Raw genomic sequence first — 22,713 nt, 5'->3', positions numbered from 1 at the left:
GAGAGGTGGAATAATAATAATAATTAATACATAATAATAAGTATTATTATTATTATTATTCCTGGCACAAGTTTTACAATCACACAGCCCTGTCACAACCTTGGACTGTGACAAAAGTCTTGCTCAAAATTCCAAGAGGATTTCAACTTTTTCATCCTCAGTGTTACTCATTTTCCCAAGTCACGAAATTTCTAAGCAAACTTCCCAAGTGAACATCCTCTGTCCCCACGAGGCAGGGGCCCGCGCTGACTTCAAAGTGCGACACCCCCACAGCGAGGCTGTTCCACCACGTCAAGGGACGAAGCAGCAGCCCCAAGTTCAGAGAAAGGCATCCCAGTCTCCCGACTTCCTACAGCTGGAAAATGGTTATGGATCCTGCTCATTTCTATATATACCTTGCCCTTGGCAATGACAAAAAATACGTGTGGAAGAGGCCGGTTCTCGGCTTGTGGTGGGTCATTCTCTTTCCAAATATAGAGAAGGAATGAGCCGTGGGGGTTAGCGGAGGCCTATAAAAGCCCGGGGAACGGCCGCCCCTCTGTGGCTCGCTCGTGGGCGGAGGTAAGTCACGGCCCTCCTCTCTCAGCCTCTGCTGCGGGGCGCGGCCCAGCGCCCTGCGCCGTGGCCCTGGTGAGGTGGCGCCTCCTTTCCCACTGAGATGATTTCATAAGATCAGTCAGATGTGGGGCAAGGTCTCCCTGGGCCCAAGTGCCCAGCCACCCTCTGCCTCCAGCGCCTCACCCTCCTCCCAACTCTCCCGTCCTCCTCTTCGGACACCCAGGAGCCCATCCACTAGGGCCTGACGTTCTCCTGCAGCCTCTGGGACCTGTGAAGCGGGCCAGTGGGGCTCAGGCCTTGCCCTGACCTCACCTCCCTGCCTGGGCTATGCCTCTCAGGCACTTCGTCCTTGTAAGACCACGCTGGCTGTGGCCCCAAGTGTAAATGAGCCAATCTCACAGTTCTCCTGTTTGCAGAAGACAAGGAGACCTGATGCTGGCCTTGTACCACCAGCCTTTTAGCAGGGATTCGTCCCTAAGGCCCGATTCTGACTGGAAGACATGCAGACCGAGGCAGGTGCCACGGTCCCACTCGCTGGGAGAGCAATTTCTGGGCAGTCGAAGGCTTTTCCCACCTTAATGGCCTACCTGTGGCTCATGTCCCGCCTGCTCCCCCAGCCTGCCTCTTCAAATTATTAGCTCTTTATCCTTATTAGGTAACTCGTCAAGAGCTGATTCAAAACGGACCCAGACGCTCCCAGGTGTCACTAAGTTTTTGTGCATGTGTGTGTGTTGTCACAGGTCTGCTATCTCCCCGGCTGCTCCTGTCTTCTGCTCTCCTGCAGGTGGAACTCTCAGGTGAGAAGTTGGACCCTGTCCTTTGGCTGCTGGAAGTCTCCAGGCGACCCAGGGTTCCCAGTTCCTCCTCCCCTTGGCTTTGAGGGCACAGAGAGCCCCAGGAGCCAGAGAGAGAAGACAGGAAAAGTCAGGCGGGAGGGGCCTGAGAGGAGGCAGCACCGGGGAGACTTTCAAACACACGCTGGTGTCAGATGCCACTATTCTTAGCCACTGAAGGAAGCAAAAGGCTGGTCCCCTTGTGCGAGGATGCAGCCACCTTCATTCAAAACGTTTCAAAAATTCCTTAGCTATTTGCCTTTTAGCACACTCCCTTTGAAGAATGTGTTTATTTTCAAATGGTGTTTGTTTTTAAATGTTCCCTCAGTAACACCTGGGTTTTACGGAAGAGGAAAAAGAGGGCCCAGAGCAGCCCTCACTCGAGGCCCCTGTCCCACTGGAGCCTCAGAGAACTGAGGAGCTTGGATGAAACACGCTCTATGCCCTTGGCACAGAGAAGCCACTCAATAAATACGTGCCAATGGGATATTCCCAGCACTTAAGTCCTTTGGATGGAGCACCAGGGGGCAGGAGGACAGCCTTGCTTCCAGGCTGGGCCTTTGGGCGCTCCCTCGGCTGCGGGGGCAGGGCGGGTGCTGGGGCAGCCGGGCTCAGTAGGGGCTTTGCCTTCCAGCTGACACCATGAGTAGCGACACTGAAATGGAAGTGTTCGGCATAGCTGCTCCTTTCCTCCGAAAGTCGGAAAAGGAGAGGATCGAGGCTCAGAACCAGCCCTTTGACGCCAAAACCTATTGCTTTGTGGTGGACTCAAAGGAAGAATATGCCAAGGGGAAAATCAAGAGCTCTCAAGACGGAAGGGTCACTGTGGAAACCGAAGACAACAGGGTAAGACTCGCGCACTCCCTCTGCAGGCCGACTGGCCCTCTGTCAGCCCCTTGCGTTGGCCTGGGATGTGCATCCGCCCCACCCCCGGCCACTTCTAGATATGGCTTGGGCACTGCAGTGCCTCATATGAAACGGCCTTAGGTTTCTAGGTGTCCTCAGAGAAAGCAGAGTAAACACTGCCCTCAGGTTACAGGGTGGGAGAAGAGTCTGGTTGTGACTGATCGACCAGAAGCCTGATTAGTTTTCAGGTGCTTTTGTCAATGTTCACGCCACTCTAGGCTGGAAGGGATTGGCTCCATGAGTCCCAAGAGTGTGGCGTTGGGACTCCAACACTAGGAGGAGCTCTTCTAGAACACTCTCCTTTGGTAGCCTAGGTTTCCCCCTAATTCTTCTAGCAATGACCATGTAACTGAGGAAGTAAGGAAAAAGTGTAAGGGACCCTAGTGGACCACAAGCTCAAACAGCAGCTGTGAAATAGCAACCTCCCTGTGTCATGAAGGCGCTGAGCATTGTAGCCCACTACATTCTGTCCCAAGCCATTGCGGGAATCCTGGGAGGAATTCTGGATTTCACTACTTTCTGGAATCTAGACCAGAAGACTCTAGAAATGTCCCAAGAACCACCCCCACCAAAAAAAAGGAAGAGAGAAAGAACAAAATTGATTAAAAATAAAACAGGTAAAAGGAAATCTGAGAGACAAGAAAAGGAACTACTGCCATTGTGTTGAGCATGAAGGAAAAGCATTAAAGGCTGCCCTGCAGTGCCACCAAGCATTAAAGCTGCCCGAAGGTGGCTCTGTGTATATTCCGATAAAGGAGCTAAGAGTGGGCTTGCAAAGCAGCAGGAAGGCTGAGGCTACACACAGTGAGTGATAAGCTAAGACTACCTAAGAGACCGTTGCTGGAGGGCCGACCCGCCGGACGGTTTCAATGGCTCCCTACTTGAAGGCTGGGAAAAGGTAGGTTTCCTGCTCACGCTACCCAGAAAAGGGACCAGGAAAACTGAGCGTTTTCAGAGGCGGTCACAGGGAAAAAGGAGTGAGGCAGAGCAGAGGAAAGGAAGACAAGATCCCAGCCACGGGAGGCCTGAGGGTGTGGGGGCTGGGGCCTTTCCTCCTGGGAGAAGGGCACAGACACTGGCCAGTGCTCGCAGCCCCTGCCCTGCCTCATGGGCCCACCCACCCGGCTTGTATAATAATATTCTGTCCCCAGAAAGGGCAGGGCAGGGGAGGGGGGCTGGGGATCTGTCATGAGCACGCTCGGGGAGGGGGTGGAAGGGGGAAAATGTGAGCCCGGGGGCTGGCAGCCGCTTTCGGAGAGCTCGGAATGTTGGCTCGCTCCGTGGGCACCATCCTGGCGACCTGACGCCACCTGCCTCCTTCTCTCTTCCTGCCCCAGGACTGCCGCTGGCTGTGCCCTTTTCTCTGAGCAGACAGGGAAGAGCCCTTCGGCCGCGGGAGCTGGACTTGGGTCCAGCCGGCGCTACTGAGCTGAAAGGTCCCTGCTGGCTGCCGTTCCCTGCCCCTGTCACCCACACGCTCCCACAGAGATCCTCTTCTCTCATTTCTGTCATCCTTCCTTAACCCCCGGCCCGCCGGAGAGGGGTGAAAAGCCCTGAGTGACAGAAATAAACCGCGTTCTATTGCCACCGCCACAAGCCACCCCATAACCTTCCCTTCCGTCGCCATCAGCTGGGCTTTCTCTAGTGCTTGCCCCTTCCACGGTGGCTCGAAAGCCTCTCCACAGGGGCAGATAGCTGCAGCACTGTGACCTCCCCTTTCAGACCCTGGTGGTCAAGCCGGAGGACGTGTATGCGATGAACCCCCCCAAGTTTGACAGGATCGAGGACATGGCCATGCTGACGCACCTCAACGAGCCGGCCGTGCTGTACAACCTCAAGGACCGCTACACGTCGTGGATGATCTACGTCAGTGAGGGCGTCTCCTGGGACATTTGACGTGGGGCGGGGGAGGGAGGCGCAGACATGCATGTGGGTGCTGGATTCGGAGAGATCTGTGCTTGACCAAACAGGGGAGATGCAGGGAAAAAAGGAAAGGGGAAGAGAAATAAAGCAAGAGATGAGCAGGGCGGGAAGAAGGATGGTGGGGCGAGGCCGAGCCAGCCGGAGCGCAGGAAAGATGGGGCCAGGCTGGGTCCCGGCACTGTCGCTTGCCAGCTGTGGGAGGCTGGAAACCAACTTGTCGTCCCTTCTCGAGTCTTGGCGGCCTCATCTGTAGATAGAAATGGCGTCTTCCCTCCAAGTACCGTAAAGACACATGAGATGGCCATAAAGGCAAAAAGTTTCACATCATACGCACACACGTAAATCTATACACACGTAGACTCCTTTCTCCCATAGACCTACTCGGGCCTCTTCTGTGTCACCGTCAACCCCTACAAGTGGCTGCCGGTGTACAACCCCGAGGTGGTGAACGGCTACCGAGGCAAGAAGCGCCAGGAGGCCCCCCCCCACATCTTCTCCATCTCCGACAATGCCTATCAGTTCATGCTGACCGGTACGTTTCCAGGAGGAGGGCTGGGCTGGGGGCGCAGGTGCTGGGCTGTGCTCAGGGCAGCTGCCCCTTGACCCGGGGGCCTGGCACCATGCGGCGTCCAGCACCAGGGAGAGGAGGCGAAAGGACTCACAGGTTGTAGGAGGGAGTTTGGGTGTAATGCAGGTGTTGGTTAAAACACACAAAATCGACATTTTTGGGGGGTCAAAAAAACAAAGATTGACAATTTCATATAGTTCAACCCAACAGGATGGAAGCCACTGGCTGGTTGTAAGCAGGGACTTAACATCTCTGCGCCTTATTCTCAAGGAGGCTCTCGATGATGATCAAACGGTACAAAGTTTCACTTACAGAGGAAGAATAAGCTTTAGTGATCTAATGCACAAAATGGTGGCTATAATTAAAAATAGTTCAAAATTTCTAAAAATAGTAGATTTTAAATGTTTTCACCACAAATAATGATGAGTATGTGAAGTGATGGATTTGTTAATTAGCTTGATTTAATCATCCTGCAATATAAACATATCTCCAAACATCACCTTGTGCCCCATAAATATATAGAACTATCATTTGTCAATTAAAAACAAAATTTAAAAAGTTGTAAAACTAGAAGGAGGCTCTTCAAATTCCCACTTAGGGCTAAAGAAAAAATTAAAGGGAGGAGGAATTGTGTCATTTAACTCTGACTGAGAAAGGGGGTAGAATTTGGAAGCTCTTTTTATATCTCCATCAACTCTATTTTATTTTTCCTTTGGCAGATCGTGAAAACCAGTCTATTCTGATCACGTAAGTATCCAAGGCATAGAATGATTTCATAGCTGTGACGAAAGGTGCCACTTGCTCTATTCTGTTTGGAGCAAAGTCTATGATGAAAGATTATAGATCAAAGATCAAAGATGGAGATGGGCAAGGAGGTATGTGGAAGGTCTAGGTCAACTAAGCCAGCAGCTGAGCCACCTCCCCTGGGGCTCAGCCTCCCCAAGTGGTGTCCCGCACTTGTTTGGTAGGCGTGTGTCAGACGTGGCTCAGACTATGTCCAAGCCTCTGTGTCACATCTTGGGCAGCCTGTTGATACTAACAAGACTCGTTTCTTTTTCTTTCTCTCTTCTGATCACTCCAAATAGCGGAGAATCCGGGGCAGGAAAGACTGTGAACACCAAACGGGTCATCCAATACTTTGCAACAATTGCAGCTACTGGGGACCTCGCCAAGAAGAAGGACTCTAAAATGAAGGTACAGACGGGAGAGAAAGGGTTGCTTTGCTTCCACTTCTAATCTTTGTCTTAACTTCAGAACGAGGAGGCCAAATGTTATCACACCCCCCGCTTCAAGGAAAGGAGAGCAGGCTAGGATTTAAAATCTGGCAGGGCAGCCGGCCATCCTAGACCACACAGTGTGGAGTTGATCCTACAGGACCAGATCCTGTGATTTCTTAGAAGACAAAGATCTAAGGTTTAATTATTTTAACTAAAAAAGGTCAATTTGCAGGTGACTCAGAGAGCTTGTTCTTTTTTGTGAAAATCACATCTACCAACACGAGAGAACCATAGCATAGACTTGCCTTTTGAAATAAATTATTACAACAGTATGGAATGAACACAGACAACCTACCTAACTGGAGAATCAGGAAATTGCAGTGTTAAATATCAGGTCAAGAGACCCAACCATGGCCAAATACAACAAAACGGCAAAAGCGTTTCGCAGAAGCCGTGCTGCTGATCTGCTGGATCCTACAGATGGAAGGTCGGGGTGGAGCCCTGGCAGGCGCAGTCACAGAGTGGGTGAGCACTTTTTACTATCATCTGTGGCTTAAAGAAATGTTTTTCTTCCTGTCTCGATTTCTTGCATTAGGGGACTCTGGAAGACCAAATCATCAGCGCCAACCCGTTGCTGGAGGCCTTCGGGAACGCCAAGACCGTGAGGAATGACAACTCCTCCCGCTTTGTGAGTCTGAATTCCATTAAGAAGGGATTTTCTTTGCGGCCTACAAGGTTGGCAAGACGCCTGTTCTCAGGGAGTGTAGAGACCAGCAGGGACAGATGATGAAAGAACAAAACAACAAGATAATTTCAGACAATGACACATTCATGTGAAGTTCAGTAAACAGGGCATGTGGGAGAGTAACAGGGGTCCGGGGGTGGGAGGGAAGGCCGCTCTAGGGGGGCTGAGCCGAGATCTGCAGGATGAGAAGGAGCCGTAGTATTTGTAATGACAGGGAGGAGGAGGAGGGAAAAGGGAAGAGCAAGTGCACAGCCCCTGAGTGGAGGGAGGGCCTGGTGCAGTCACAGGATCTAAGGAAGGTCCGTGTGGCCGGGGGGCCGGTCCCATGAGGTGAGGTGGCAGAGGGAGAAGGAGACTTGGTCATGGAGGAGCCTTTGGCCATGAGAGGCAGTTTGGATTTTATTCCAAGTGCAACAGGAAGCTGCTGGAGGATTCTGTAAGCAGGGAAGTGATATGGTTTGATTGACATCTTGAAAAAAATTGCTGTAGTTGCTTTGTTGACTATATATAGGGCAGAAAGGAGTATGGAATAAAAGGGATGGAAAAAAAGGAGAAACACCAAAGTGAAAGGAGAAGGGGGAAGAAGGAGTCCATACTTAATTTCAAACTATAGGGAGAAAAACCTCCTATTCACATTTCCCGGGAGACGGGTAGGAACGATCGGGCCGTGGGAGAATCTGGTCTCCCTTTCCCCCCACACAGGGCAAGTTCATCCGAATCCATTTTGGAACGACTGGGAAGCTGGCCTCTGCAGATATTGAAACGTGTAAGTACGTGTACGGGGGTCTGACGACGTCTCAGAGTGATGCGGAACAGTCTGGAAGAGAGTCCTGTATTTGTGTTGCAGATCTGCTGGAAAAGTCAAGAGTCACCTTCCAGCTGAAGGCTGAGAGAAGCTATCACATCTTCTACCAGATTCTTTCAAACAAGAAGCCTGAGCTCATAGGTGAGAAAGCACCACTGGGGTTGACCTTTTAGGCACGTTGGCGCTTAGATCACTAGACTGAGGAGAGCTGCACCCATGTACAGGTGACTGCACAGGCAACGGAGGAAGTTTATTTTAGAAATGGGATGCAGACCGGGTGCAGTGTTGTTGCACACCTGTGGTCCCAGCTACTAGGGAGGCTGAGGTGGGAGGATGGCTTGAGCCCAGGAGTTCGAGGTTGCAGTGAGCTATGATCGAGCCACTGCATTCCAGCCTGGGCGACACAGTGAGACCCTGCCTCTAAAAAATATAATAAGAAATAAAAATAAATCGAAAAATAAATAAAAATTTTTAAAAAGAAACAGGATGTGTCTATTTAGGCAGTGACATGCCAATTTGAAAAACCTAATCAAATGGACAATAAGATTAAACCACTACTGAATTCAGGGCTGGTTTTTAAAAACCTGCTGAACAACAGAGCATTTCATTGTCCTTTGGCGCCCTCTTGTGTTCTGACACAGAAACCAACCTGTAGCCCAACGCTGTGAGGCCAAGGCACACTCAGACCCACGGTCCCCGCCGTGGGTCGTCACCCTGCCCTGGCTTCATACCTGGCAGGCCTCCGTGCACACCATCTTCTTTGCTCTTTGGCCGTGTCTGCTCAGCCCACTGGCTGGTCTCCAGTCTGGAAAAATGCTGCAGCTTTTCAACAGACTTTAGAAAAGGCCATGATTATACCAAACAACCTATGCTTCCCCCCAGTGTGGGCTCCTGTCCTGACCCACATTCAGCCAGTTTTCCATATTAACTTTCCCCAACAGACATTGACATGCACCGTTCGCGTGCAAAGCAAGAGAATTTAAATATTCTTTCCAGGGTTTTTAATCTCCATTGTGAGGGAGCCTGCAAAGTCTTGCCTGGATTGTATTTTCAGCGACAGCCTGAGTCACTTTGCAATAGCAAAGCTGTTTAAAAGAGATTTCTAACCCTAAATTCATTCTGGGGTCCAGTGGTCAAAGTCCCAGTCCTGGATGTGAGAGCTCAGGTCCACTGGGTGGATGTTCTCTTTGCATCTGTGAGACCTCCTCAAACTATGCATCATTTCAGAGCTGCTGCTTATTACGACCAACCCTTATGACTACCCGTTCATCAGCCAGGGTGAAATCCTGGTGGCCAGCATAGACGATGCTGAGGAGCTGCTGGCTACGGATGTAGGTGGAACCGAGAGCGGGGCGGGTGTTCCTCCCCCGTCCCTGGAGCCAACTGACTGACAGGCTGTTCTTTCAATGCCAGAGCGCCATTGACATCCTGGGCTTCACCCCAGAGGAGAAATCTGGGCTCTACAAGCTGACGGGAGCCGTGATGCACTACGGGAACATGAAGTTCAAGCAGAAGCAGCGGGAGGAGCAGGCAGAGCCAGACGGCACCGAAGGTACAAACTCCCCGCAGCTGCCATAGCCAGAGCTGGGTGGTTGTTCACCCGAGTTCGTTTGGTTCCTCTTTTGAAAGTGATTAATTCTTCTTCCACCTGCAGAGGTGGCTGTGTCTTTCTGGGCCTCGGATGCCTACAAGCACTGTTACCACTCATTTTCGCTGAATCGCTGGAATGGTCCTGTTCCAGACGCAGTGAGACGTGACCAGGGCTTTCCGGAACCCAGCCCTGCCTTTTCATAAAGTCTGTCACATTCTCTGGGTGACTCAGCCACTGGCCACATGCAAGCAGTTCAGCGATATGGAACGTACAACATAGCAAGACATGACCTTCAAAGCGGCCCTTTCACTTTGCCTCACATCATCTTTCTTCTCTTGCCAGTGGCTGACAAAACGGCCTATCTGATGGGCCTCAACTCTTCGGACCTCCTGAAAGCCTTGTGCTTCCCCAGAGTGAAAGTCGGGAACGAGTACGTCACCAAAGGCCAAACCGTGGATCAGGTAACTGCGTCAAGGCCGGGAAGGGACGCGGGCCGCGGATGGCCACTGCCTTTCTACTCTTACCTGACCTTTCCCACGACAGGTTCACCATGCTGTGAATGCCCTCTCCAAGTCGGTGTATGAAAAATTGTTCCTGTGGATGGTCACGCGCATTAACCAGCAACTGGACACGAAGCTACCAAGACAGCACTTCATTGGCGTCTTGGACATTGCAGGCTTTGAAATCTTTGAGGTTTGTGTTACTTACAGTCGTATTTTCATAAGGCTTTGTACGTAAGGGTTAGTTTTCATGATCCTAAAGGGAAGATATCAAGGTGGCCATCTTGTAGTTTCCTGCAAGAAACTAGATGGAGAGTAGACTGGGTAGAAGAGAAGTACCTTGTTGGGAGGGTTTGTATTATTTTAGGAAAGGGGAAGCCTACTTTCAAGTGGAATTTTAAAGTACATCATCAAACGGATAAAAGGAAAAAATCAAATGCAATTACTGATTTAGGGAGAGCCAGAAAAGAGTTACAGAGAATTTGATAATAAGTCAATCACGCAATATTTTACATAAATATCCTACTGGTTCTGTGTTAGATGCACATAGCCATTCATCAAAGTGTATATTTAGTGTCTGCCAAAAACAAGACCCACTGGTGAAAAAAAGAGATTAGCTTGTAGTCTAATAGAGAAAGAAAAAAAGAGGTCTATAAGGCACACAGAGGAGTAGCTATAAAATAAAGTACACACGAGATGCCCAGACCACGGGAACACAAGAGAGGGAGAAATGCCTTCTAGTTGGAAGTTTAGGGAAGACTCCAAGGAGGATATGTGATCTGAGCCAGGCCTTGAAGAATGTGACCACATCTGAAGCATAAATGAGTCTGGTGAGAGCCGAGGCAATGAGGACGAACACTGATGGGTCTCTGATTTGGAAAGAAGTCTAACTTTCCATGTGAACACTCTATTTTGCTGTTAGTATAACAGCCTGGAGCAGCTGTGCATCAACTTCACCAACGAGAAACTGCAACAGTTTTTCAACCACCACATGTTCGTGCTGGAGCAGGAGGAGTACAAGAAGGAAGGCATCGAGTGGACGTTCATCGACTTCGGCATGGACCTGGCTGCCTGCATCGAGCTCATCGAGAAGGTATCCTCTTCCATCCACTCCGTAACCACTTCTCATACTCTGCAGCTCATATTTACCCATATGCGCTTCGTCTTGCCTTAAATCCAGCCGATGGGCATCTTCTCCATCCTGGAAGAGGAGTGCATGTTCCCCAAGGCTACAGACACCTCCTTCAAGAACAAGCTGTATGACCAGCACCTGGGCAAGTCCAGCAACTTCCAGAAGCCCAAGGTGGTCAAAGGCAGGGCTGAGGCCCACTTCTCCCTGATCCACTACGCAGGCACCGTGGACTACAGTGTCTTGGGCTGGCTGGAGAAGAACAAGGACCCTCTGAACGAGACTGTGGTTGGGCTGTACCAGAAGTCCTCCAACAGGCTCCTGGCACACCTCTATGCCACCTTTGCCACGGCAGACGGTAACAGACTCCCAGTACAAGGAGTGCCTCGTGTTTGTGTGATCTCCCTCCGTTTGCTCCACAGGATCAAAAAAAGCCTTTACAGATCCACTAACAAAGCATGCCCTCCTTTCTTTCTTTCAGCTGATAGTGGAAAGAAGAAAGTTGCCAAGAAGAAGGGTTCTTCCTTCCAAACTGTGTCTGCCCTTTTCAGGGTAAGAAAAATGCAAGTTCATTTGCTTGTAATTGGTTTAAGTCATATAAAAATGATTAATGTAGAGATTCTAAACTTGATTATTCAAGAGTCATAATGTTTTCTTAATCTGATTACTGTCTCTCAGTGAGATTGAGCAACAGCGTGATAATACATAAATGAGGTCTAACCAACGTGGGACCAGAATTTCATTACCAGTCTGTACTGCAGCTAGCTGGGTTGGCTGGCCTGGGAGTGAGTTCCCAGTACAAACTCTCCAGTTTGCCTTAAGGACACAAGCAACAGACCTCACACTCCCAGTGGAGCCAGATACATCTTCTGAACTGATTTTAGAAAGCGTTTTGTACTTGGAGAAACCCTGGATCACCGGGAGGCAAAAGACTATTGTATCAGTTATTTACCTACACTTATAGCCATAGGATTATTTCAAAAGAGAGAGTTAAATAAACTATTCTTTAGAATTCATGATAAATTTAAAACACACACCTTTCATTACAGTGCATCTCTGTCTTTGTAAAAGCTCACAGTAGGCTGTCAAACGTGATCTTTTTCTTTCAGGAAAATCTGAACAAGCTGATGTCGAATTTAAGAACGACTCACCCTCATTTCGTGCGTTGTATAATTCCCAATGAAACCAAAACCCCAGGTGAGACGCCCGCTGGCTCTCTGGACGGTGCTCGGTGTTTAAGAAATTCTGTGTGAAGCTGATGTGTCTTTGCTTCTGTTCCAGGGGCGATGGAGCACAGCCTCGTCCTGCACCAGCTGCGGTGCAACGGCGTCCTGGAGGGCATCCGCATCTGCCGGAAAGGCTTCCCAAATAGGATTCTCTATGGGGATTTTAAACAAAGGTGCATAATAAAAATGTTCTAGATGCTTCTTCATGAGATGTGCAAATACTGGAATTTGAGAGGGAGAGATATTGATATGAAAAGACCCATTTCGAAAGAATAGTTGCGGACTTCCCCATAAACTAAATAACCTACCGCTCAGCCAAGGTATATATACTTGTTTCGTCTACATTTTTTCTCTGGAATGTATCTGATATACAAAATGGCGGGAAAATCCCTGGCTTAAGCATCAGGAGGTCTAGATTCCAAGCTACTATGTAGCAGTGTGACTCTGGGAAAGTTTCTTCACCTCTTGGGAACTTGACTTTGTTGCCTAAAGGAAGAGAGGCCTGAACTTGATGGTCTCCGAGGTCTGTGTCTTGGTCAACAGTCTGTGACGGTTTCTGTGTCCTCAATGCAGGTACCGAGTGCTGAATGCCAGTGCAATCCCTGAGGGACAATTCATTGACAGCAAGAAAGCTTGTGAAAAGCTTCTGGCATCGATCGACATCGACCACACTCAGTACAAATTTGGACACACCAAGGTAATGCATCCATTCTGGCAGACGCTGGCCTTTTTGTCCTCTTGACATGAGTTCTGCAGAAAACTGACTCGTGTCACCCTTCTCCCCACTAAGGTGTTCTTCAAGGCTGGCTTGCTGGGAACCCTGGAAGAGATGCGGGATGACCGCCTGGCCAAACTGATCACCCGGACACAAGCCGTGTGCAGGGGGTTTCTCATGCGCGTGGAATTCCAGAAGATGGTGCAGAGGAGGTGGAGCAGGGTCTTTGTTCAAACATGAGCCCTTTGGGGAAGGGGGGTCCCTCTTGGGAATAAACCATATCTCGTTTTCAGGGAGTCCATCTTCTGCATCCAGTACAACATCCGTTCATTCATGAACGTCAAGCACTGGCCCTGGATGAAACTCTTCTTCAAGATCAAGCCCCTCCTCAAGAGTGCGGAGACAGAGAAGGAGATGGCCACCATGAAGGAGGAGTTCCAGAAAACCAAAGACGAACTCGCCAAGTCAGAGGCAAAAAGGAAGGAGCTAGAGGAAAAGTTGGTGACTCTGGTACAAGAGAAGAATGACCTGCAGCTCCAAGTACAAGCTGTGCGTGATCTTTTTTTTTTTTAACTCTCCATCTAGATTTGATTATTTATTTAGGAAAAATGGATTCTTGGTGGAGATTTTTGCTTTTTAGTTGGGATGCTTCATAAAGAACTGCATATATAACAAAATACTGGAATGTCACAAACCTTATTTCATTAAAGGGAATTATGGTTCTTTTTTTTAAAGGAAAGTGAAAACTTGTTGGACGCTGAGGAAAGATGCGACCAGCTGATCAAAGCCAAATTCCAGCTCGAGGCCAAGATCAAGGAGGTGACTGAGAGAGCTGAGGATGAGGAAGAGATCAATGCTGAGCTGACGGCCAAGAAGAGGAAACTGGAGGATGAATGTTCAGAACTCAAGAAAGACATTGATGACCTTGAGCTGACACTGGCCAAGGTTGAGAAGGAGAAACATGCCACAGAGAACAAGGTACTCTCTTGTGGGTCTTTCTAGCTTGATGCAGTCGCTGCAAAGTAAACTTGATTCTTAAAATTGCTTGTGGCTTCTTCTTAGGTTAAAAACCTGACTGAGGAACTCGCTGGGTTAGATGAAACCATTGCAAAGTTAACCAGAGAGAAGAAGGCCCTCCAAGAGGCCCACCAGCAGACCCTGGATGACCTCCAAGCTGAAGAAGACAAAGTCAACTCTTTGAGCAAAATCAAGAGCAAACTGGAACAGCAAGTGGATGACGTAAGTAAATAATGCTAGTCAGGAGTCCCGGAACTCCAGGGTTGGAAGAGCACCTGAGGGTCCTCTTGCAAAGCATTTGTTCCCAAAAGGAAATGGTGCCTTTTTCAGCTGGAAAGCTCCCTAGAACAAGAAAAAAAGCTCCGTGTAGACCTGGAAAGGAACAAAAGGAAGCTGGAGGGAGACTTGAAGCTTGCCCAAGAGTCCATATTGGACCTGGAGAACGATAAGCAACAGCTGGACGAAAGGCTCAAGAAGTATGCCCCACAACCTCGGGCTCAGTTCTGCAAGTTGCTGAGTATTCTGTCTTCATGCATTCTTCGTTTCCCTCCACAGGAAGGATTTTGAATATAGCCAACTGCAAAGCAAAGTGGAAGATGAGCAGACGCTGGGCCTCCAATTTCAGAAGAAAATCAAAGAGTTACAGGTAGGAGGCCTTCGGATTTCTCTGTGCCAGGTGGGGGCACTCACAGAGAGCTGGGGGCTGTCTGCTGGGAGCCGCATAGAGCAAGTGGACAGTACCACAGGGCCGCCCACCTCACGAGTTCTCTTTCTGCTGGGCTGATGCGGCAGAGATGAACCATTTTCCCATAACTTCCAATCAAATACATGATTAACACATTGACTGCCATGTGAGTTGTATTAACTCAGGCTAGCTTTGAGCCCGGGGCCTCGTGAAGCAAAACCTTGCAGTTGGTTCGTGAAAATCTTACTTGTTGATGTTCTTATTGTTACAATTAATATTGACAATTTAATTCTAAAAACGTGGATTGCATTGCATATAACTCACGCACAGAAAACAATAAAAAATAACAAATTAGAAAGGATTATTTTGTTTTAATAAAACACCATGGCCCCAGAGAAAAAAATTTTTTCTAGCGTGGCAGTCAATGTGTTAAAGTATTTGGGGTCAGCATTTGGTTGAATAGAAGATGTCTGGTGCTGGTCACTGCGAGGTGATGACCATGACGGGTCAGGAAACATTCATGAGAAAGCAAAGTAGCAACATCCATATTTCTCTGGGGAAAGTCTAAGACTCAGTGGGTCTGACGGGGATGGAAACCAGCCTGTCCTGGACACTGACCGCCCGCGGGGCCAATGGCTGGCTGTGCTTCACAGGCTCGGATCGAGGAGCTGGAAGAAGAGATTGAGGCGGAGAGGGCCACCCGTGCAAAGACGGAGAAGCAGCGCAGCGACTACGCCCGGGAGCTGGAGGAGCTGAGCGAGCGGCTGGAGGAGGCGGGAGGCGTCACCTCCACGCAGATAGAGCTCAACAAGAAGCGCGAGGCCGAGTTCCTGAAGCTGCGCCGGGACCTGGAGGAGGCCACGCTGCAGCACGAAGCCATGGTGGCCGCGCTGAGGAAGAAGCACGCGGACAGTGCGGCCGAGCTCGGGGAGCAGATCGACAACCTGCAGCGGGTCAAGCAGAAGCTGGAGAAGGAGAAGAGCGAGTTCAAGCTGGAGATCGACGACCTGGCCAGCAGCATGGAGAGCGTGTCCAAATCCAAGGTGCTCGGCGGGTGGCCGGGGCTCCCCACGGAAGACACTCTGGGGTCAAAGGCTGACTTTCTTCCCTCCGCCCCCCCACACTGCCCCGTCTCAATCCTTTAGGCAAATCTGGAAAAAATATGCCGAACGCTGGAGGATCAGCTAAGCGAGGCCAGGGGCAAGAACGAGGAAATTCAGAGGAGCCTGAGCGAGCTGACCGCACAGAAGTCTCGCCTTCAGTCTGAGGCTGGTGAGCCGCGTGGGAAACCCGGAGGGCCCAGACCTCGTGGACACGCAGGCGGGCAGCTGGCAGAACTAAGGGGCCTGTGCGTTTGGGGGAGCACTTCTAGGGAGGCATATTTTTCACGAGAGAAGTAATGGAAGTAACCCACAGGAAGGGTCACTCAAAATACCCCCGAGGGGGAGAACGCTGAGTCCAGTCAGAACAAGAGAGAAACAGACCAGAATGAGAAGGGACTCAAAAGATCACTTAGTTCAAAATCGTCCAAAATGAATACATCAAACAGAATCCAACTGGCAGTAAAAACCAAGTCCCATGGCCTTTCTACTTTTTTCTGCACGTTAATTCAGATTCGTTGTTTCCATTCGAGTGTTTTAGGAGAATAAAGAGAGACACGTGGCCAATTTCTATCGGCTCTTGGTGTATAATAAAAATGTAAAGGAACAATATTTGGGGCTTTCACCTAGAAAATGTGGCTCCGTCCAGCACCAGCCATCATCACAGGCGAATCCATCCTTAGCAGCTAGACGATGACGGAAAGAAGTTTAGCTGCCACTCCCGCGGTACTCTTGGCGATTCACCGGTGCAGCCATGGAGCCTCCCCTGCCCCCATTTTTCTCCTCCCTCTACATAAGCATATAAGCACCAAATTCACACAACGGTCTAACTCCAAATTACTAGAGATATGAAGTCCCAAGTATTCCCCTAAGTATTTGTCAATAACAAATCAACAACAGCTGGAAACATCTCCCACTGGGGAAGCTTGGTGGGAATCGTGCCGGGTCCTCTGCAATGTTTACATTTCCAGTTGTTCTCAGTAGGTTCTGTGCCAGGAGCCACTGCCAGCTCCCAGTAGTTTACAACCATATCTTCCCAGGTGGTACTTTCGGTCTCCTTTTCACAGACACATCCCTGCTCCCTAGGGATGGGACCACATCTTACAACCTTCTCTCTCCTCAGATCTTAGCACACTGCCTTACGCCAGTAAGGAGTGTGGCACACACAGTAGGAACGTGGCGAATGAATGAAAGTGTTTCCCTCTGTACCCAGGTGAGCTGAGTCGCCAGCTGGAAGAAAAGGAAAGCATCGTATCCCAACTTTCCAGGAGCAAGCAAGCATTCACCCAGCAAATAGAAGAGCTCAAGAGGCAATTGGAGGAAGAGAACAAGGTACAGCATCCAAGGGAGGCTTCCTTGATCTGATTTTCAAATACTGCCTGCAGTAGGGGGTGGTGGCAGGAATGTACCTGGATGGTATCATGCAGGTGACACTAAATGCACTGGGGGCTCTCCTGTTTCTTGACTTCTGCAGGCCAAAAACGCCCTGGCGCACGCCCTGCAGTCCTCCCGCCACGACTGTGACCTGCTGCGGGAACAGTATGAGGAGGAGCAGGAAGGCAAGGCCGAGCTGCAGAGGGCGCTGTCCAAGGCCAACAGTGAGGTTGCGCAGTGGAGGACGAAATACGAGACGGACGCCATCCAGCGCACCGAGGAGCTAGAGGAGGCCAAGTGCGCAACCCTGTTTGCCTTTAGAACTAGAACCCTAAACAATCACGTGGTAGAGGGCACTGGCTTTAGAACTACTTGGGAATGGATTTGATGCATTTGATTTTGTTCCTAGACGTTTTCCCATCTCATGTGTCTTGACCTGGCATTAACACATTTCATTAGGACAAACAGCTTTGATCTTGGTTAGAGACAAGACAAATTACTGATCCTGGGTTTTAAGCAGATCGGAAATTCTCCTGGGCTGTGAAAGCACTCGGGTGTTTGAATCACACAGATTAGTAGTGATTCCAATTTGATGAATAGTGATGTTCAAGAAGATTGAAACTTAAATAGCATCTGCTTCTTTTTCATATTCTTTAAGGAAAAAACTTGCTCAGCGCCTTCAAGATTCCGAGGAACAGGTTGAGGCAGTGAATGCTAAATGCGCTTCCTTGGAGAAGACCAAGCAGCGGCTGCAAGGAGAAGTGGAGGATCTGATGGTCGATGTGGAAAGAGCCAACTCCCTGGCCGCCGCTCTGGACAAGAAGCAGAGGAACTTTGACAAGGTGTGGGGTCGGCTCCGCGCTGGCTGGACGCTACGATGTGGCAATTTCCAGTAGCCACGGAAGGAGGAGACTGGGTCCCAGCCCACTCTGCCCCCACCAGCAGTGTGACCTTGGGCAAGTCCCTGAACCTCACCGGGTTGTACTTTCCTCATCTGTCAAACAGAATGGGAATGGGAGGAGGGTAGAGGTCTTTTTCAAACACTGTCAGTGGAGACAAACCAATTTCTACAACGCTGCTCAGCCCCAGACATCTTTCCTTCCCCCATTCCGCTGGTCTGTAGGCGGCTGACACTTGGGACTCTCGCTTAGGTCCCATTGGGTGGCGTTCTGGAAGCCCCCTTTCTGTATGGCAGATAAGGTTGATTTGAACCAATGTTTTAATGAAATATTTAGAAGTACAGGGCCATTTTTACATTAGGGAAAGGGTAATTATACCCAGCTAATTCCTTCTCAAAGGATCTATTTGCTTTTTTGGAGATGGCAGTTATTACTGACTGATGACCTTCAGCAAATCTTGATTAGACCAATAATAAATAACAAGGAGCCAAGCAAGAGATGCCACCAAGGGTAGCCCTAACTCTACACTTAATAGTAATATCTAGCTAGAAGCCTGGAGGAGGAGAGCTCACGAATGGAGACACCCTCCACCCCGGTGTTTCAGGTGTTGGCCGAATGGAAGACCAAGTGTGAGGAGAGCCAGGCAGAGCTGGAGGCGTCTCTGAAGGAGTCCCGCTCCTTGAGCACTGAGCTCTTCAAATTGAAAAACGCCTACGAGGAAGCCTTAGATCAACTTGAAACCGTGAAACGGGAAAATAAGAACTTAGAGCGTAAGCCGTTTGAAACAGTCTGAAATGGCCTGAAACCTCCTCCCTCCATGCTGTATTGCCCGAGAGCGTGTGGGCGGGGATGTGACTTCTTTATTCAGGTCCCTACGTGCAGGTCTGTTAATACACACACAGAGAGCGTTCACTATCTGGCGGGTTATTTCTGAGTCTCTCTCTATACAGGATCTTATCTCTAGGAAACAGGAGTCCTTAGAATTATAATAAACTAGTTAAAAAGCATTGAGTCAGTGCTTTGCATGCCCGGAAACCTGGGCAGAGGCATTTATATGCAGTCAAAATGTACTTCTTTGCAGAGGAGATAGCAGATCTCACAGAACAAATCGCTGAAAATGGTAAAACCATCCATGAACTGGAGAAATCAAGAAAGCAGATCGAGCTGGAAAAGGCTGATATCCAGCTGGCTCTCGAGGAAGCGGAGGTGAGCACCGCTGGGGACGCAGGTGCGGAGCAGGTGCAGTCACAGTGGCGCTCTGGCCGGGGAGGCCGGTGGGCCCTCCGCCTCTGCGTGTTGCAGTCACAGTCCTAGTGCCACATGCATGACTGCGAGGCTGAGTGGGATAATATCTGTGAATTACCTTGAACCTACTGGAGAAAAACGTTACATTAAAATATCTCTAAAATGAGATTTTGCAAAATCTTAGATGGATTTAAAACATTTATAACGTGCTTTATGCTCCTAAGAAATGTGATGATCTGAATGTTATTATTGTTTGACAGTATAATCCAAACCCAATAGCAATGAAACAGGTTTTATTTCTGCACTGAAGATAAATTAGGGCCATTTTTTTTTTTAAAGGTAGTTTTGAATATTATAAAGTTAGATTTAGGACCCTTCCATTGAAGCTTTGTTCCCCCAAGACTCCATCCCAGCACTGGCACTGTTTTGGTTTTGTTCTTTAAAGGCTGCTCTCGAGCATGAAGAAGCCAAGATCCTCCGAATCCAGCTTGAACTGACACAGGTGAAATCAGAAATTGATAGAAAGATTGCTGAGAAGGACGAGGAGATCGAGCAGCTGAAGAGGAACTACCAGAGGACGGTGGAATCGATGCAGAGTGCGCTGGACGCCGAGGTGCGCAGCAGGAACGAGGCCATCCGGATCAAGAAGAAGATGGAGGGGGACCTGAATGAGATCGAGATCCAGCTGAGCCACGCCAACCGCCAGGCGGCAGAGACCCTCAAACACCTCCGGAGTGTCCAGGGACAGCTGAAGGTCTGAGACAACCCTGGGGGCGGGTTGGGGGTACCTCTCCTGGCCTCAAATACTCAAAGACGTAGACAAGGCTCCTGGCCCTGATGTGTCAACTTCAAATAGAATTTCCCTCTGCTCTCTGGCTAGGATACCCAGCTCCACCTGGACGACGCTCTGCGGGGCCAGGAGGACCTGAAGGAGCAGCTGGCGATCGTGGAGCGCAGAGCCAACCTGCTGCAGGCCGAGGTGGAGGAGCTGCGGGCCACGCTGGAGCAGACGGAGAGGGCCCGGAAACTGGCTGAGCAGGAGCTCCTGGACTCCAACGAGAGGGTGCAGCTGCTGCACACCCAGGTGAGGCGGGGAGGAGGTGATGTGAGGTTCTGGCCACAGACACGCCTGGGTAACACCCCTCCTCTTGCCCTAGAACACCAGCCTCATCCACACCAAGAAGAAGCTGGAGACAGACCTCACGCAGCTCCAGAGCGAGGTCGAAGATGCCAGCAGGGACGCAAGAAACGCCGAAGAGAAGGCAAAGAAGGCCATCACCGACGTAAGACGTCAGGACTATATTCCGTTAAAGTCCCATTCTCCTCCTGCCCCCAGACAGTTCGCATTAGACAGGTGGGGTCTCCCCCAGACACACCTGGGTGTGTGTTCTGTTCCCAAATTGCTCCCACCTCCCCTCAGACGCACCTGTTCCCTTCTGCACATTTCAAAGGGGGGCATGGGAAAAAGAGAGGAAGGGATTATATCCTGTTTGTTCTGCCCAAAAACAGGTGTGCTCTTCTCTCCTTCAACATCTGACTTATTCCAAATACGACAATGAGACCCTCAGATGCCAAGATCCACCAGATTTCTCCCTTCCACAACCTCCTAACCTTCCTGGGTCTCCGTGGCCTTCTCTCTGCAAGCCGCGCCCCAGTGGCGCCTCCTGCTGCCCAATGGGAGAACTGTACCTTGAAACTAGCCCGCTCCCCTGCGCGTCCACACACCGCCTTGATTCTCAGGGCCTTCCCTTGACCTCACTATACCCAAATCTGTGGTGCTAGACATCAAAATCAACCTTCTCTATGTCTCAGGTTCCTTTGAAAATATATATTGGTGATAATGAAAAAAAGAATTTCCTCGGGAGGAAAGTCCCAAGGAAGTCACTTTAAGAAAAGGAAGAAACTGTTTCCCATCCAGTCCTCAAAGTTTTCATTTCTTAGGTTGTTTTACATGTTGGGTGCAGCTCTTGTCATACCCCGTGGTAAGGATGTACTCAGTCATTGTCTCGCCTCTTGTCCCTTTTCTTCAGCGTGGTCTCTGGCCCTCAGGGGCACCCAGGTTTTGACAGCTCCAGGCCCACGTGCTTGGTGTGCATCTCAGTGGGTCTGATTTGCTTTCCAGGCTGCCATGATGGCCGAGGAGCTGAAGAAGGAGCAGGACACCAGCGCCCACCTGGAGCGGATGAAGAAGAACCTGGAGCAGACGGTGAAGGACCTGCAGCACCGTCTGGACGAGGCCGAGCAGCTGGCGCTGAAGGGCGGGAAGAAGCAGATCCAGAAACTGGAGACGCGGGTACGCAGCAGGGACCCCGGCATAAGCCGAGCTTCCCAGCCTCTCCTGTACACGCTGCAGCCCCAGACCCGTTTCCCCAATGTCTTCCTCAGATCCGAGAGCTGGAGTTTGAGCTCGAAGGGGAGCAGAAGAAGAACACAGAGTCCGTCAAGGGCCTGAGAAAATATGAGCGGCGGGTCAAGGAGCTCACGTACCAGGTCAGTGGAAAGAAAACCCGATGGTCATTTTCTTGGTCACGTGCAAATGCCACCCTGGACTCTCCACCAACTGGCCAGACCTCGGGCGACCCTGCCCTCTCCTCTCCAATGACATTCTCATTTTCTCATTTTTAGAGTGAGGAGGACAGGAAGAACGTGCTGAGATTGCAGGACCTGGTGGATAAACTTCAAGTGAAAGTCAAGTCCTACAAGAGGCAGGCCGAGGAGGCTGTAAGTCAGATAAGTGTGTGACCGTAGATCGGCAGCCTGGGCCGTGTCCCACCGAGAGCTGTGAGAGACGTGTGCGCTGATCTGACCTGCCCGGGCACTTTGGTTTTAGGACGAACAAGCCAACGCTCATCTCTCCAAATTCCGAAAAGCTCAGCATGAGTTGGAGGAGGCTGAGGAACGTGCCGATATCGCAGAATCTCAGGTCAATAAGCTGCGAGCTAAGACCCGGGACTTCACCTCCAGCAGGGTGAGTCGTTGCCCTGGGAGAAACTCCCAGGGACTGCAGAAACTTCTGAGCTGCAAGGAACCTTAGAGAACCCTTTGCTTTGGGGCCAGGGAATCTCAGGCTCAGGAAGAAAAGGGGTTTGCTTAAAGTCACTTCACTGAGTAGTGCCCGGCTAGAATCCAGATCTGTAGGTCACAATAAAAAAACACCATCCTGAAAAGGAGTGAGTGGAGTCCCGCTGAGCTCTGTCAGGTGCCCCCTGCTGGTACCAGAAAGGCTGCTGCAGGTGCACCTTCGAGAGCCCGCTGAGCCCTGAGCACCCGTCACTGCACATGTAGGTCGAGTGCTGCCTAGCGTGTGGGGCTCACTCTCTCTCAGGGCTGATCTCTCAGGCTATGGGGTGACTTCACGCATGCGATCATGTACTTTCTTAGTGTCCAAAAGTTATTGCGTCCCACTAAAGGACACAGCCAACTCCCCGATGCTTGGTGGAAGAAGTGGTGGGAGGAAATGTGTCTCCGCCATCTGACTTGACTCAAAGTGCCTACTTTCCTTCCAGATGGTGATCCACGAGAGTGAAGAGTGAGCCAGCCTCTGGGGCAGGACAGAAGATATGCAAAATGTGTATTTTCATGGTTCCTGGTCACTATAACTTAATTTCCATGTGACTCTTTTTCACATGCAATAAACTTTGTTTTGTTTTCACTTGGGGCTGTGACATGGTATTTGT

General features: G+C 50.1%; 1 protein-coding gene across 1 annotated transcript; it reads left to right on the top strand.

Annotated features, from left to right (window-relative positions):
• Nucleotides 1–546: 546 nt before the first annotated feature.
• On the top strand, nt 547–22,694 carry MYH3 (myosin, heavy chain 3, skeletal muscle, embryonic). The gene is made up of 41 exons (XM_012653942.1): nt 547–561; nt 1,299–1,355; nt 2,026–2,237; nt 4,020–4,163; nt 4,596–4,752; nt 5,508–5,535; nt 5,874–5,982; nt 6,601–6,693; nt 7,453–7,516; nt 7,598–7,696; nt 8,783–8,886; nt 8,969–9,107; nt 9,489–9,607; nt 9,690–9,839; nt 10,569–10,739; nt 10,827–11,133; nt 11,257–11,327; nt 11,885–11,972; nt 12,057–12,174; nt 12,575–12,698; nt 12,792–12,928; nt 13,010–13,265; nt 13,452–13,694; nt 13,779–13,955; nt 14,064–14,209; nt 14,289–14,379; nt 15,072–15,461; nt 15,564–15,690; nt 16,732–16,850; nt 16,993–17,189; nt 17,551–17,734; nt 18,396–18,561; nt 18,873–18,997; nt 19,482–19,790; nt 19,917–20,120; nt 20,194–20,319; nt 21,159–21,329; nt 21,422–21,526; nt 21,662–21,757; nt 21,867–22,004; nt 22,543–22,694. The coding sequence occupies exons 3-41, from the start codon at nt 2,034–2,036 to the stop codon at nt 22,567–22,569; spliced, it is 5,823 nt and encodes a 1,940-aa protein (XP_012509396.1). The 5' UTR covers nt 547–561; nt 1,299–1,355; nt 2,026–2,033; the 3' UTR covers nt 22,570–22,694.
• The last annotated feature ends 19 nt before the right edge of the window (nt 22,695–22,713 follow it).

This window comes from Propithecus coquereli, unplaced genomic scaffold (genome assembly GCF_000956105.1).
Source record: "Propithecus coquereli isolate 6110/MARCELLA unplaced genomic scaffold, Pcoq_1.0 Scaffold435, whole genome shotgun sequence".
NCBI lineage: Eukaryota > Metazoa > Chordata > Mammalia > Primates > Indriidae > Propithecus > Propithecus coquereli.
The sequence above is the reverse complement of the archived record's forward strand: the minus strand, read 5'-3'. Positions and strand labels throughout refer to the sequence as shown.